The sequence below is a fragment of the Anoplolepis gracilipes genome, chromosome 8 (genome assembly GCF_047496725.1).
Source record: "Anoplolepis gracilipes chromosome 8, ASM4749672v1, whole genome shotgun sequence".
NCBI classification, from domain to species: domain Eukaryota; kingdom Metazoa; phylum Arthropoda; class Insecta; order Hymenoptera; family Formicidae; genus Anoplolepis; species Anoplolepis gracilipes.
In genome coordinates this window covers 5,133,774-5,152,126 of record NC_132977.1, presented here as the reverse complement: position 1 = coordinate 5,152,126, position 18,353 = coordinate 5,133,774, and the positions used below count along the sequence as shown (strand labels likewise).

The following is an 18,353-nucleotide window of genomic DNA, read 5'->3' as shown; positions in this document are numbered from 1 at the left end:
AATTTAGTCACTAGTCCAGTGTTAACAAGGTATCATATTGCGTAAAAATACATTTTTTAATTTATTACCTTTAGAGAATTACATTCAAATTTATATATATTATAATTTTTGTTAATTTTAAAATAAAAACTCTATATTATGTATAATTGTTTATATTTCTTAGACATGGAATGCATGTTTAAAATAAAACTCACTATTAGAATTATATTTTTGAATGCACAATTACATTACATAAATTATATATGTGTTAATTATTCTAGAAACAAAAATATTGTGAAAATATTAACTCTCTCTCGCGGTTATTTAGGTAAGACTTCCTTGTTTCACTATCACAATGCTAAATTACAGAAGACTCTAATTAATTACGGATCGCAAATTATATCTAAAAAAAAGAAACAAAATGTATTAATCAATTATTATTTTAATAGTAACCTAATATTATATGGTAAATATATTTAAGTAATATTAATTAGCCCTATTATTATTATATATTAGGGCTAATATACAGTTTAATTGAAAAACATTATAACTAACCTCTACACTGTTTTCCGGTTTAACTGTTGTTTGCATTTGCTGCAGTAAGTTATAAGCCGAATATGATGTCTTAAGTAACTGCAACATAAAAATATGAACATTTTTTATTTTTAGATCTCTTTTTTTATTTCAATTTTTAGATTGTTCTTTCTCTTTTTTTCTTACTTTTATAAAATATCCTGATTGATATAATTATTACTGTTCATATAAACAAATAAAATATATATATATATATATATGCACATTATAATATACATATAAAATTGATTTGATATATCTTTCTTTAATAATATTATATAAAATTATTGTTTTATACATAAAAATTGATTTTTATAAAAAGAACATTTTATTTGTTTATATGGGCAGTAATAATTATATCAATCAGAATATTATATATATATATATATATATAATTTTTTAAAAACTATGATATTTATGACTTCTACGATAATGATATGAGATACTAACGCTTACGAAAGAGTCGAGATTCATTGTGAGGATATACGCGCTAGAAAATTCAATAGGTATTAACGAGCGATTCATAATAATTAATAAACTCTTTTTCCTACTTTGATCCAGTGTTATCCATTCCATTTTGAAGATATTAGCGGCTAGTTTAATGCTCTATATAAAAGTGTGACACATGTATAAATTAAAATATTACATACAATTTTTGCAGAAAAAAATTACAGATTCCTCTTTTTATTTCAAATTATAGTCAAGCTTATTAAGTATATTAAAAGTTTTTTTATTTAATATATTTTTCTAAATATTTTGTGAATGTGATACGTTATGTTTCAGAAATATACGCATACCTTTAATTTAACTTCGTTACCGTACCAACAATAGATAAGGATCTGCGTCAACATGGAGCATGTGTATAATATCAATGGGAAAGCTTGCGGGCTAATGGTCATCTTTGCTAATTGATATAAATGAGAGCAAACCACTAACGTGCTCACTATAAACTGAATGCCAATAATTATCTGGAATTTTTCATTTATCATAAACGCAAATCTGCAACAGGAAAGTATCTTGAAAAAGAAACATGCTTAATCTGAAAGTATTTGTATAAATTCTTATTTTGGAAATATGAAGATAATTAATCTGACAAGCCCAATAGTACATTAGTATGCAGCATTTAAATGAACATAAGTCTTATTCTTTACAATATTTCTTTTCTTAATTTACAATTTGCAAGATTGTATTTATAAAAATAACTAACTTAAATATACTGTTGTGCTGACGTACACATTTACGCAGATTATTTCGGCCGGACGAAATTTTTTTCAGTCTGCACTCGAGTATCTCGATTTGACAACACACGTGCAACAGCAAACCGCAGATCAAAGTATCACAGGCTACGTTCACCATAGAGCCAAACACCGTGCTTAATATCTGACGAATGTATATCACGCAAAACACCACTTCGGAGTAGTTATATTTCGGAGTCCACTCTCTGTACGTTAAATTGCCTTTTCGAAAGTTCGTGAAAAATGACGTTAGCGCGATGCACAGACACGTCGTCTCTACCAGGATTGTGTAGCATAAAGTGTTGGTTCTATAAAATGACTGAACATTTTGTAACAAGCATTTTTTTTATACTATCGTGTTCTCTGACTTATAATTTAATTATTATCGTCAATAAGAATTTTCTTGAACATTTTATTTATATTTGCAAAAAGTGAAGTCTTTTTTTGATACTCACCGTATTGTTTTCTCGAATCTGTGTCGAATTGCCACTTCGTCGGCTTCCAGCGGAATAAACGGTTCCTGAATAAGGGTATTGGTTAATGTTCCAATATTTTTACGATTTATCAAGAGGCCGGTCATTTTGCAAAATGAAATAATCATGGTGAGCATGACGCCCAGAGTATCCGTAAAATCGTCAGTATTATCGATGTTCAAAATAATATCCATAAGTTGAGAGAACGCAAAGGACAATAACACCAAGGTTATAAAAACTGTGTATGCGTTATACACAGTACGTTTATACAATGATGTCCAAGACCTTGGTGGCCAACATCCCACAACCAGAAGAATTTTTAATGTAAATTTAAGAACATGCATCTTCTGAGTTTTTAATTCCATCCTCGATTATATCAAATAAAACGCTGATAATATATATAATGAACTGTTTTACTTTATATAATTTAATATAATATAATAAATAATATAATTTAATAAATAAATAATTATACATAATTATATTAATCTAAATTTTATTAATGATATTATAAAAATGGACTATAAAAAATTAGCACGTCGCAGAATATTAATTGCTTCATGATTAATACAATATCTAATGAATTTAAATCTGTTTTTTAATGTACACACACATACACACATACAGATAGATATACAAAATATAATATATAAGTAAATCTAAAATCTAATCTCTAAAATAGAATAGATAAATAAGAGATCTAATGGGTGATAAGCAGTATTGAATTATAATTATAATGCTGTGAGTACCAGGTTTAAAAAACTCTGTAGTTTGCCATATATAGATATATAAATATTCTGTCTTCTTTGTCACTCTGCTATTAAACGGATTTCGCGAAACTCCGATCAACCTCAGAATATCTATAGCCATATGTCACGACTTTTTATTATTATTCGTCTAGATTCCCCTCGTTCAATTGCTATATAATTATCATTATATCAAACTCGCAGTGTTGCTTTTCCATTTTTTTCATGCTACAGCATATAAGGCCATTTTCAAATGCAAATTTTATGCGACATTATTTAATATTACGATACAATCAAATATCGTAGCGGGAAAAATGCAGAAAAATAAAGTCGCGCTGAAACTATAAGTTATGTAACTATATGTTATACTTCTGTAACATTGCAATGTGTTGTGTATATAGATAATCCATCAATTTAATCGATTAGTAAATATTTAGTACTGCTGTAACTGTAATTTTTATCTAGCTTTTATTTAACTTTGTCATTTGTCTCTATATTTTAGTTAATTTTCTTTCTCTGATATTGCTTTGAATATATGGTTATATATATCGTTTCTGATAAAGTACAAAATAATATAATAAAAATTCGCTACACGTATGTATCACGAAGATGTATTTTACATATCACTGGATATATCCGTTTAGAATTTTACATTTTTCAAAAATTGTAAGAAAGTTAGAATTCACTTAATATCTTATTTTATTTTAAACATTTATATAACACAATATAAATCAGAAGTTGAAGCAAAGATATTTTTTATAATTGACATATTCTTATTTGATAATATAAATTTAAAAATCAGATAGGAGAAGATTTTTTTTTAAATGATTTTCTTATTTAATAAAAGTTTTTTAATGTTTTCTATTAATTGTGATTAATTCACTTAATCATTAACATTAACAGTTACAAATGTAATAGTTGTTAATAAAAAATGTAATTATCGTTAATAAAAAAAGCTAATTACCGTTTTGTCCGTGGATAATTGCGTGTGTTATGCATACTTTCACAAATTAAAAATATTAATTATTATATAATATTATCAGTAAATCTAATAATTAGCAAAAAATGTGTATACATTGAAAAATATTGTAAAAATTTGTCTCTATTTTTAGTATCTTTTGTTTACAACTTATTTTATTAAATTATAAACCGAGTATGACGGGTTAATTGTAACAAAAATATATGCATGTATTATATTTCATCTTATTTTAAAATTTGCAATTTTTTATTTTTTAATGTTAAATAAGATATATTTTATTCCAAAAAAAATAAAATTGTATTTTTATATTAAGAATATATTAAAAATTGAAATATTATTTCTGACATCTTTACAAAAATTTAGATTCACTATCAAAATATTTAGGCTAAAAACTTTGGTCTTAGAGAACGATTCATAACTATTTTAATATTCTATTTCACTTTCTTATCTCGTTTTATTCATTTTGAAAATTTCATCGAGCAATTAAAAATGCTCTGCAATGGAAGTTATTAGACAAATATAAATCGGCATACCACAGGGGACTTTTGATGTGTACAAAAGTTGGGGTTTAACGATCCATATACACTGAAACATTTAATTATAACACTACGTAGAAGAGTTATATTTTTTAAAAGAAAAGTCTAGATGTAAATGTGTGCGAGATAACTCTACGAGTTAAAAGTATTTAAAAAAAAATCGGCACACAGTATATAATGTTTCTTATTATATTCATAAAAAGTAATATAATATTTAATATGAATATACTATGTATAATATTAATACATAACATTTTAGAAATTACTTCGTTATTTTTATCATTAATCTCTAATCTTTTAGAATTTTGCTATTACACGTATACATTAAGTATCTTGATAAAATATGCTCTATGTTTACACTGTTTGTATGCACTTAATATCTTTAGTTTTACTTCATCGTGCATCAATAATATAAATAAGAATTTGTAAAGCCATACAAAATGTGCATATCATTAATGGAACGTATTAACGTTATCTTCCCAAACTGATATAAATTGGAACACTAACGCTCACCGTGAACTGCATGGCAATTATAATCCTGTACTTTTCGTTTACCATGTATGTAAATCTGTGAAAGAAAAATATTGTTAGTTAATTTTCGAAATTATATCATTACAAAACTTACGTCAAAAAAGATATAAGTAATAACCGATTAAATTAGATAATCTTATTTTTTTGAGAGTGATATATAAATTAATACTTCAAAACCAAATATATAATAAATCAAAGCATGTACAATTTAACTTTAAAAAATATCGTAGCAAATTTATTATTATTTATTAGAAATATATTAATAAAAAAATAAATATATTTAGAAATATATTAATAAATTGTTATATAGTTTATATTTTAATTTTATAGTCTTCTTCAATTCTGACTCAACGTACTTTCTTTAGAAATGTATATTATATTAAATAACAATGTAACAATTTGAAAAAATGTTATAAATATCTTTTAATATTATATTTTAAATCAATTAAATAATCAATTAAATTAAGTATTTAATTTATGCGCGTAAAATATAGTATAAAAAAACTGACTTACAGATACAATCGTGTAAATAAATATTCACATTCATCTAAATTGTTGTGCAAAGAACCGATATTCCAAAATCTTGATTTGGTAATAAATATGCAGCAGCAATTCGTAGATTAGCCAGGCATATCGCAAGCAATATTCATGACGGATGCAGCCATCAGTTTTGTTAAATGATGAAAGTAAATAATATAATATATTACTAAAATACTCATACGGTATTCATTCTCTGTATGCTAAATCTCCTTTGTAGAAGTTTGTGACCAATAATATTAGTCACACATGTTGTCTGAAACATGATAGTATATCATATAGTATTAATCCAAAATGATAGGGTTGGAGTAATTTGTGATGAATTTACTTTGAATTTCTTTCTTTTAATTAATAAAAGAAAAAAATATACTTTTTCTATTCAGATGACAAAAAAAAGAAATATTTTATTTATTTTTCTTTAATTAAAATATCATAATTCGTATATATTTATACTTATCGATTGTAAGTAATATTAATAATATTAAATACATATAATATTAAATAATATTAACAGATATAATATTAAATATATTACGAAATTAATGTAGTTACATGGAACACAATAAAAATTTAATTTATAGATGTTTTTTTGATAAAACAATAACGTAATTTACTACAATATGCAAATGTTTCAATTGCTTACTGTATGACGTTGCCAAATTTGTGTCGAATCTCGATTTTATCTGATTCTAATGGCCTAAGTTAATAGTTCATAGTTAATTAATAGTTTTGTTTAACATTTGAATAAATATCTCGTTTTTGAAATTTATTACCAGACTGAGCATCTCGCAAATGATCATAGCCATCATTATGTAAGAGTATCCGTGAAATTGTCAGAATTGTCGATATTCAGGATGATGTCAATGAGTTGCGGCAGCATTACAGTAGTAGTAGTGACAAAGTTACGAAAATAGTAGCCAAAGTGATACAAATGCAAAAACAAAAGTTTAAAAAATAAGGACTTTTACATAATAATACATATAAATGATTTAACTATATAATCTGATTGATCTTAAAAAAGACGAATTCAGTTATGATAGTTGATAATAGATTGAATTGTCTTATCCTCAAATTTTTTATTTAATTGTAAATCTTTCTAATAACTCGAAATCAAGTGCAAATCCATTATACACAAAATAATCATATTAAAAAAGAAATATATATATATATATATAAATATTTAATAAATTTACATGTAATAAAATTAATTAATATTGATTTAAATTATTAGTACATTAAAATGCATTTTATTTATTACCTTATTGTTAATAGAATCACATTCAAATTTGTATATAATTTTTATTAGTGTCATTGTAAAAACTAAAAACACTAGATTATATATGTGTAATTATTTATACTTTTTAAATATGAAATGCGCGTTTGAAATAAAATCTATTATATTAAAATTATATTTTTATATACATAATTACATTACATAAATTATTTAGTGTATTAATTATTCTAAAAACAAATATTACGAAAAATATTAATTTTCTCTCATGATTTTTTTAGGTAAGACTTCTTTGTTTTATTATCACAATGTTAATATATTCTAAGGCCCATTAATTATAAAGATCGTAAATTAATCTAATAAAAGAAGAAAGAAATACAATTAATTATTATTTACAAATATTCTAATGTTATATGTTAACAAATATTTAATTATTATTAATTAGCGATACACAATTTAATTTAGAAAACATTAAGACTAACCTCTACTATTTTCTGACTAAGTTATGTTGTTTGTTGCAGTAAATTATAGGCCGAATATGATGTCTTAAGTAACTGCAATACAAAAGTGTGAACATTTTTAATCAAATTTTCATATTACTTTTTCTCTCTTTCACATAAAATATTGACTGATTATAATTATTACTTAACAAAAAAATAAAAGATTTTATAAAAATTAATTTTTATATACAAAACAATAGTTTAATATAAGAATAAGTTTAATGTGAGAACAAAAAAATATGTATCAAAAAGAGATTTTATTAATATATTATTATATAAATATATATAAATTTTATAAAAAACAATCATGAATGTGATCTCTATACATATATATAATATAATGACAATTTGAAATACTAACGCTTACGAAAGAGTCGAGATTCATCGTGAGGATATACGCGCTAGAAAATTCAATAGGTATTAGCGAGCGATTCATAATAATTAATAAGTTCGTTTTTCCGCTTTGATCCAGTGTAAACCATTCCATTTTGAAGATATTAGTGATTAGTTCAATACTCTATAAATATTTGACATATGCATAAATTGAAATATTATATACGATCTCTGCAGAAAAAAATTACAAATATTTCTTTTTATTTTACATTCGAGTTTGTTAAGTATATTAATAGTTGTTGTAAATATCTTGTGTGATACGTCACATTTAAGCTTTCAGAAATATGCACATATAAGTCGCACCTTTAGCTTAACTTCGTTCCCGTACCAACAATAGATAAGAATCTGCGTCAACATCGAGCATGTATACAATATCAATGTAAAAGCTTGCGCGTTCAACGTTATCTTCGCCAATTGATATAAGTTGGAGCAAACCACTAATGTGCTCACTATAAACTGAATGCCAATAATTATCTGGAATTTTTTATTTATCATAAATGCAAACCTGCAACAGGAAAGTATCTTGAGAAAAATATGTTTGTGTAAAAATATTTGCGTAAATTTTTATCTTAAAGATATGAAGTTAATTAAAGTGACATGCTTAATACAATTGTACGCAATATCATTTAAATGAACATAAGTTTTATTCTTTATAATATTTCTTTTTTTAATATATAATTTGCAAGATTGTATTTATAAAAAAAACTAACTTAAATATACTATCGTGCTGACGTATACATTCACGCAAATTGTTTCGGCCGGACGAAATTTTTTTCAGTCTGCACTCGAGTATCTCGATTTGACAACACACGTGCAATAGTAGACCGCAGATCAGAGTATCACAGGCTACGTTCACCATAGAGCCAAACACCGTGCTTATTAACTGACGAGCATATATCACACAAAACACCACTTCGGAGTAGTTGTACGGAGTCCACTCTCTGTACGTTAGATTGCCTTTTCGAAAGTTCGTGAATAATGACGTCAGCGCGACGCACACGCACGTCGTCTCTACCAAAATTGTGTAGCATAAAGTGTTTGTTCTAAAACGAAAAACTAAGTGTTTTACAATATTTTTTACGAACATTTTTCTTGACGTTATCGTATTTTCTGATTTATAAGTTAATTATCAACACGAAGAATTTTTCAAACATTTTATTTATATTTTGCAAAAGTGATATTTTTTATACTCACTGTATTGTTTTCTCGAATCTATGTCGAATTTCTATTTCGTCGGCTTCCAGTGGAATAAACGGTTCCTGAATAAGTGTTTTAGTTAATGTCCCAATATTCTTACGATTTATCAAGAGACCAGTCATTTTACAAAAAGAAATGACCATGGCAAGCATGATGTAGAAAGTATCCGCAAAATCGTCGGTATTATCAACGTTCAAGATAATATCCATAATTTGAGGCATCATAAAGGTAAATAACAACAATGTTATAAAAATTGTATATACGTTATACACAGTGCGTTTACATAATGATGTCCAAGAACTTGGTGGCCAGCATCCCACAAACATAAGAATTTTTAATGTAAATTCAAGAACCTGCATCTTCTGAGTTCTTAATTGCATCCTTGATTATATCAAATGAAACGCTGATAATATATATTAAATATTATATATATTAATATATATTTGATAGTGTTAAATATTATATATTATACATTTTAAACTATTTTTTTGTTATAATTTAATAAATAATTAATTATCATTATCAATTATATTATCAATTATACATAATCTTTATTATATCATATCTTATTATGTTAATCTAAAATTTTTTTCTTAATTAGTAATATTATAAAAAAAGACTAGCAAAAATTAGCAAAAAAAATTATCATCATTGAATATTAATTGTTTATGATTGGTATAATATTTAATTAATTTTAAATGTCTATTACTATTTTTTAATGCACATACATAGATACGAAATATAATATATAAATAATATAAAACAGAATAAATAAATAAAAGATTCCACGTAAACAACATTGAGTCATAATTATAATGCCGTTACTATTAGGATTTAAAAACTCTATTTTGTCAGATGTAAAATATATAAAACATTCTGTCCCCTATGTCGGGGTTCTATCAATAACACCGATTTCGCGAAACCCCGACCAACCTCAGAATATCTATAGCCACATGTCACGACTTTCTAACGACTATTGTTCGTCTAGTTTCCCCTTCGAGTTCGGTAGCTATATAATTATCATCATGTCAAACTCACAATGTCGTTTCCCTACTCTTTCATGTTACAGTGTACAAGACCGTTTTTAAATGCAAATTTTATGCGACAATAATTTAATACTACGATACATTTAAATATTGTAGCGGAAAAAATACAGAAAACTAAAGTCGTGCTATAACTATAATTTATGTTTTACTTCCATAAAATTGCAATGTATGTGTACGTAAGAATCTATGAATTTATTCGATTAGTAAATATTTAGCATTGCTGTAACTGTATTTTTTATCCAGCTGTAACTTTATCATTTTCCTCTATATTCTTGTCAATTTCGTGTCTGTGGTATTGATTTGAATATATAGTTAAATGTAGTTTCTAATAAAATATAAAATACATAAAAATTCATTACATGTATGTAATTATTACATATATAGGGTGAGTCACGAAATCCTGATGATTTTCAAAATGAAAAATAAATTAAATATAACTAATTACATGTTGTTTGGTATGGCAGTAATTTTTTCCTTTGTATTATGATCTTGAGTTCGTTAATATGCAGGAAAAAATTGCTGACTAGACAACATGCAAACAATAACGCGAAATTTGCATAATAAACTAAAATAATTTAGGATAAATGCGGACAATATTTAACAAATGTGAAAAAATTTTTTTAAGTTTAAAAAGCAAATAAGATTAAGAATATACTCAAATTAATTCTATATCTTCCTGTTATCTAACAAGAAATAAATATTTAAATTACATTTTACTTATTTATTTTAAAAATCGCTAAGTTGACTCATTCTATACATTATAGACACACTGTATTTTACATATCATTAAAATATATAATTTCAAAATTTTATATTTTTTGAAAAAAATGTAAGAAAGTTAGAATTTATTTAATATCTAATTTTATTTTAGATATTTATATATTTCATAATATATTTATATAATATAAATAAAAAAAAATGTCAGAAGTTGAGGCAGATATATTTTCTATAATCTATGTTCTTGTTTGCGAATAATTTAAAAATGTGTCAGATTGAATAAGATTTTTATCAAAATGATTCATTGATTTGTTTTATCTAATAAAAGGTTTTTAATTACGGCTTCTATAAGCCGTAATTAATTCACTGGACAGTTAAATATATATTTGCAAAAAAAATATAATTGTCATTTTGTCTATAGACAATTGTGTGTGATATTGCATATTTTTACAAATATTATTAATTGTTCTCGGTATATCTAATTAATTAGCAAAATCTAAGTAAATAGTAAAAAAGACACATTGCAAAACATTGCGGTAATTTATCTCTATTTTATTTATCTTTTGTTTATAATTTCTACACTTGCTTTAATAAATTATAAACTGAGTATGACGTCTTAAGTATCTACAACAAAATTATGCGTTATATCTTATTGGTTATCATAATCTTAAAAATTTTGTATAGTTTCTTATTTTTCAATGTTAGATATATTTTACCTCAAAAAGAATGAAAATATTTTGTTATAGAAGACAAATTAAAAAATTATAAATTATTTTGTTTACTAACCCCAACGAAAGAGTCAAGATTCATAGAAAGAACATAAGCGCTAGTAAACTCTATTGGTATTATTGCGCGATTCATAATTATTAATAAGCCTCCTTTAAGATCTTTGTCCATTGTTAGCCAATTCATTCCAAAAATATTGTTTATTAATTGAGTGCTCTATTTTTAAAATGATAAAAAAATTTCATTAAAATTATTTAATTTTTTTCAATCAAATTTTTCATAAAAACGTTTATTATATTATTATAATTATATTAAGCACTAATCTGCGATTTTGAAGCAAACGTACAAAACGATGCACTAGATTATTCGCACCTTTAATCTTACTTCGTTTCCATACCAACAATAAATAAATATTTGTGTTAACATGCAAGACATATACAGCAGTAAGGGAAGATAACTCGCATTTATAGTTGATGATTTAGTCAACTGATATAAATTGGAGCATACCACCATTGTACTTACGATGAATTGCATAGCGATAGTCATATTGAAATTGTGGTTTAATCTGAGTGCATATCTGTAATAAAGTAAACGTTAAACTATGCTGGCATTCTTACTAATTATTTTTTTTATAAAAAAAAATCATATTTAAAAATATATAATAGCAATATATATATATATATATATACATAAAATATACAAAACAAAATACATTTTATGATGTTTTGAATCAGAATATGCAAAAAATAAAGAGAGAATAAATTTTTTAATGAATTGCAAGATATATTTTCTAAATAATAAGATAACTAACTTAAATATACCATCATGGTGACATACACAGTCGCGAAGATTATTATGATCATTAGATACTTTACTGAGTCGGTATTCTAAAATCTCAATCTGACAACAAATATGCACCAATAATCCGCAAATGAGACTGTCACAGGCCACATTGACGAGCGATCCGGCTGTTAGACTAATAAGTTGATGAGCGTATGTAAAGCAAAATACGATGGTAGACGAATTGTAATCGTATGGTAACCATGCTCTAAACGTCAAGTTTCTTTTTCTAAATTCTGTGACTAAAGATGTCATGGTGATGCATATGCACGTTGTTTCTACCAAAGTTATATAGATGAATGTGTTGGTACTGTAAAATGATGCTGTGGAGATGTGTAACGCTTACTTGAATAATTAAGCTCTTAATATTCAATAAAATATTATCGAAGAAAAGTTTCTTTATAAATATAAAATTACTTATAATTATATCCTTTGCTGAAGAAGTTTATTTTGTTACATCAAATATATATATATATATATATATATATATATATATATATATATATATATTTGTTTTTTCCAACATTAGAGATTTTAATTTAAAAATATTTTACGGAAATATTTTTTTATATTAAAACAATTAGTTTTTTTTTAAATTAATCTATATTCTTATGCAGTAACACTTACTATATGAGTTTGTCAAATTTATAACGAATTTTCATTTCATTGATGTCTAACGGTTTATATGGTTTTTCAACAAGTATATTAGTTAATGTATGGATGTTATTCCGATTTACGAGTAGACTGAGCATTTTGGAGCATGAAACGACTGACGCCAATGTAGCGTAGAAATTTTCAGTGAATTCTTCGGCATTGTCGACATTCCAAATAATATCGAAAAATTGCGATACCAAAAATGTATACAATAATATAATCATGAAAACTGTGTACGCATCATAAAATATGCGCATATACAATGATGACCATGACTCCGGTCGCCAACATCCAATAAACGTCAAAATTTTAAAAGTACATTGTAGAATACGCATCTTTTAAATATATTAAATACATTTATAAACGAGAAATGTATATTGATTATACACGAAAAAAAAAGAAATATATAGATATGATTATAATGATCTGTAAATTATAGAAAATCACAATATTATTAAAATATAAGTATATAATTAATTAATTTACACATTTTACTTTTGATAATACATTTACAATTAGATTCCATTAAAAATATTGACAATAAACTATATTGGCTAAAATAGATCATTATATTAATTTAGTTTTATATTATTATATGTATGCATGTCTTATATCATTTATTATTATATTCAAATTTTAAATTCATGATTTTCATGTCTACAATTTTACCTAAATTTCTCTATTTATAAATCACCAGAAGAAAACTTTCCACAAATATTTATTTGTTGTAATGTTTCTAGGGATATAGAACACAATCTTTTAAATAAACTGAGAAACGACAAGAAGATGATTTACGAATGATTGACAATCACGTAGAATGTTTGTAAAGCTTGAAATTTTCTTTTTTCTCTAATATTCTTCTTGCATTCCTTCAACTATATTATTACGTTATTACCACAATATCAAACTTGCATTATTGATTCCTTAAAAATACTTTCATTGTACATTATTGTAAGTCTATGAAAACTCAACTTTTATTTCTATAATACTGTTTCCAGATACGATCACGACAAAAACTAGAAGAAAGTGAATGTCATTAGTTATTTTACCTTCATGAAATCTTAAGCAGCTAACTAGTTCTTACTTCCCTTAAAATGTTTTATTTATCGTTGCTGTTTCGCCTGTTATTGAGTGATCGTTGCAGTTTTTCTTCTCCGTATCGATTTCAGACATTGCGACTCCTGACATGTAAGAGATAATTTGAGTACAATACAAGTACAAAGTGTCATAAAGGACAGGATATGTAAAAACTTTTATAAGTACTTCTAACGTATTAAAACATTAATAAAATAAATGTTAATAAATATAAAATAATAAAGCAAAAATATACAGTAAAATAAATAACGCGCATGTATTGTTTTCATAAATAATCTTTCTTTGTTTTTCTAATAATGCTACGTGAGATATAAACATTATTTATCAATATCAATTGCATCAAATAGTTTTTAATGACTTCCTCTTCCTTTGCGCATTTTTCTAAGTTCATTTTGTGATGTGGATAGAACTTGATTATGTCTGCCTTTTACGTTGTTACGTCCGCATTCGTTGAAGTAAATTGTAAGTGGAGTACGACATTTTAAGTAACTAAAATTAATATAAAATTTATATATTTGTGTGGATATATATTATAATAAACTTTCTTAAAGTGTATATATATATATATATATATATATATATATATATATATATATATAATATTAGTGTTGTGTAATATTTTGATTTCGTATAAAGGAGCACATAATATAAATCTAATCGTTAATAAAATTTTGTTAGACTTGATAAAATATTTCTAATGAATATATTATAAATTCTCGTTAAAATGCAAAGTTAATTTAAGCACGATAGTAATTGACAAAATTAACTTATTGGTAAAATTAGCTTTAATTATTATTAAATAATTGAATTTTCTTTACTAACACTCATAAAAGCATCAAGATTCATGGGAATAATGTAGGCACTGGTAATCTGAATAGGTAAAACTGCTCGCTTCATCATCATTATTAAAGACTTCTTTATATTGTTGTCTAATGTCAACCATTCCATATCGAAAATGTCATCAATCAACTGACGGCTCTACTAAAATACACAAAACATATTTATCGAGACGTTACTTATACATGAAACAAAAGATATTTTTATTATATAATATTTTATTATATTCTATTATATTTTATTATATTTTAAGTATAAATACTTTATTAGAATTCACGAACTGTTGAGAAAATCTATTAAATAAATTCGAGTTATAACATTTAAAAACATTAACATTTATAATACTTGTATTATAATTATTTATTATACAGCCAAAACTAAAAACTTAAATATTTATATTTTGCGTTATGTTTATATAATTATAATAAATATTATATAAGTATACCTACACACACACACACACACACACATATCAAAAATATTTAAGAAATCTTTAAATATATTGAAAATATTATCTTATATAAAAATGGAAGCCTTATACCTTTAATTTTACTTCGTTTCCATACCAGCAGTAGAAAAAGATTTGTGTTAACATGCAAGTCATGAACAATATCATTTCAATGTATTTGGCTTTGGCTGTTGTATTACTTAATTGATAAAGAGTGAAGCATACCACCAACATACTTATTATAATTTGAATGGTAAAAGTTAGCCTAAATTTCGCATTTATAATAAAAGCAAGTCTAAAATTTAACACTCTTGCTTTTATAAAAACTTATTTTAAGTAAATCTGATACACAAATATTGCATTATATATATTAAAATAATTATTGCGTATCTTTTTGTAGTAATATATTCTAATTTTTAAGAAAATATTGAATAAAACACCAAAAAAATTTACGAAATTATTAAAACTAACCTGAAGATATATTGATGTTGATGTATACAATAGCGTAAAATATCTGAATAAAACATGATTTTGCTCAAACGATAAGACAAAATCTCGATTTGGCAGCAAATATGGACCAATAATCCACAAATGAGAGTATCGCAAGCAATATTTAATAAACCTGCGGCTACTAAGCTTATTAGTTGATGAATGTATGTAATTAAATATAATGTCGTTGATGAGTAATCAAATGGTAGCCATGCTCTATACGTTAATTTTCTTTTTTTTAAATTTGTAGATAAAGATGTCAACACTATAAATAAGGCTGTCATCATTGAAAGATATGTATAACGTCGAGTATTAGTTCTGTAAAATACGTGCAGATAATAAAAGCATCATTTCTCAATAATCTCCAAATAATTTTATAAAATAAATATTACAATTTTATATATAAATTTTTTAATTTTATTATTTTATTAATTTTATTAATTTTTAACAATTTTTTATGGTTTTTGAATGTTTTTATTTTTCATACAAAAAATTAGAAAAAAACATTACAAATACGAAATTTATTTAAACCATAAAACAATCTTATTGATCAATTTATTATTTCTAGAACAATTTTAATTATAATAAAAATCTAAAAATTGATGTTTAAACAATTCAGAGAAATTTTATATTATAATTTATAGTTAATGAGACAAAATACCACAGTAATTATTCTATGTAGATAATTATTCTTTACTAATACTTACTGTATGCTTTTATCAAATTTATAAAGAATCTTCGTTTCATTCGATGTCAATGGTCTACATGGTTTTTCCATCAGTATAGTAATCAGTATAAGAATGGTTTTGCGATTAAGTAGTAAAATTAACAATTTACTGCAAGTAGTAACCATAGGGGCAAATAAAAAAAAATTATCAGAAAAATCGTCGGCATTATCCACAATCAGAATTATGTCCATTAATTGCGATAGCATAAACGTATATAGTAATAACACTATTAGACTTGAATATATATAATATATTATGCGTTTATATAATGACGTCCAAGAATCTGGTCGCCAGCATCCAAATATCGTAAGGAGTTTAAAAGTAAAATCAAGTATACGCATTTTAAGAGATTATATTTTTCGATATTGTTTTGTGAAGCACACAACATATGTCATCGAATATTGAAAATTTTTGTAAGTTTTGTAATTAAATAGAAATAGCATTAATTATAACTATTTCAAAAAAGATTAACTTTTGTTAATTATAAATTGCTTCTACTTTTATTTTTATATAGACATATATACATATAAAAATCACTTAAATTCCATGTTAACTAAAAAATTTCTAATTAATTATAAATAAATATTTTTGTTATATAAGTCTAACTAGATTATAACCAAGGAATACTTCACAAGATAATAATCGATAAGCACAGTATGTATTAGAATCTTTAGGGACACTGATGAGTGTCCGTAGTCTATAGCTTTACGGATCGAATTTATTAGATGTGGATATTCTTTGCCCACATTTCCGCCCATCATAGTTGGTAATTTTATTATTCATTTTGCAACGTATTCCTCGCAATATGTAGTTCTCGTGAATAATTTTTTCATGAATCGAGTATGCAACACAGAAGCAAAATTTACATAGCGTAATTATATCTTTAACAATGTCTAAATAGAACCGAAGCAAAAAAAATATGGGGTAAAATCATCAAATATTAAATAATCAGCTATAACCTACCTTTAAAATATTGATACAAATTATACTTCTATAATATTTAATTTCACATAATGCAGCTTTTATTCTGTGTCACTCATTCATTTGTTGAAGTAAGTTATAAGTCGAACATGATGTTCTTAAGTATCTGCAATAAATCGAAAAAATTAATCCTATAGTTTAAATATAGTGTATTGATATATAATAAAAAAAAACGCTAATGAATACTGATATATTGATATCTATCGCCCATAGTGACATGTAAAGATATGTAGAATTTGTAATGTTTTAATTTTTATCACAATGTAAGTATATTTAAATTAAATCTTATTAAATTTGATACTGGATTTAATTAATTTAATAATTACATATCAAATGCAATCAATGTTGTGTATTTTTTGTCTTTAATTAATTTAATATATCTTTTCAGAATTTAAAATCAATTTTATATATGCAAATTTGAAATTAGAATTACGTTAACGCAAATCTGTGTCACATTCGATGTTTTATTTTTACACAGAAATCACAATATATAGAGATAGTATAGTCGTTGATTTCAATAGACATTATTGTGCATGTCATTATTATTAAATACCTTTTCAAATTTTTGTTCAAAGTCAATAATTCCAACTCAAAAATTTTATTTCAACAAATTAAAAACTACTTTCGAATATGCAAAATATATAATCTGTAAATTCTTTTGCTTATATTTTTATAAAGAAAGTTTACTCTTCTAAAATTTTATTTAGAATGTATTATGGATCTCAATCGCTACAATTTCTAATGAAGTGATTCTTCAAAGTACATGGATATTTATAATATCAATTATATCTATATGAGCGGAATATGTATATACAATACGATAAAAAATTCTATATAAACTGTCACATTGTTTAATAATACCTGTAAAAGATATAAAAATAG

General features: G+C 24.5%; 2 protein-coding genes across 5 annotated transcripts; both read right to left on the bottom strand.

Moving 5' to 3' along the window:
* Positions 1–292: 292 nt before the first annotated feature.
* On the bottom strand, positions 293–17,158 carry LOC140668814 (uncharacterized). The gene is made up of 16 exons (XM_072898136.1): positions 16,470–17,158; positions 15,745–16,080; positions 15,367–15,568; positions 14,811–14,966; positions 14,428–14,477; positions 8,908–9,291; positions 8,424–8,756; positions 8,017–8,218; positions 7,682–7,837; positions 7,330–7,374; positions 2,243–2,607; positions 1,760–2,095; positions 1,350–1,551; positions 1,003–1,158; positions 535–612; positions 293–382 (listed from the first exon to the last, which is right to left on the bottom strand). Exons 1-16 carry the CDS (start codon positions 16,829–16,831, stop codon positions 377–379), a joined length of 3,369 nt encoding a protein of 1,122 aa, XP_072754237.1. The 5' UTR covers positions 16,832–17,158; the 3' UTR covers positions 293–376.
* On the bottom strand, positions 11,205–13,747 carry LOC140668286 (odorant receptor 46a-like). 4 transcript variants are annotated; one of them, XM_072897173.1, is made up of 6 exons: positions 13,563–13,747; positions 12,867–13,044; positions 12,211–12,549; positions 11,772–11,976; positions 11,460–11,615; positions 11,205–11,297 (listed from the first exon to the last, which is right to left on the bottom strand). In XM_072897173.1, exons 2-6 carry the CDS (start codon positions 12,989–12,991, stop codon positions 11,250–11,252), a joined length of 873 nt encoding a protein of 290 aa, XP_072753274.1. In that variant the 5' UTR covers positions 12,992–13,044; positions 13,563–13,747; the 3' UTR covers positions 11,205–11,249. The 4 variants fall into 4 exon arrangements, with proteins under 4 accessions (XP_072753274.1, XP_072753271.1, XP_072753272.1 ...); XM_072897170.1 differs by lacking the exon at positions 13,563–13,747 and having other exon boundaries at positions 12,867–13,228; XM_072897171.1 differs by lacking the exon at positions 13,563–13,747 and having other exon boundaries at positions 11,922–11,976; positions 12,867–13,228.
* Positions 17,159–18,353: the final 1,195 nt, after the last annotated feature.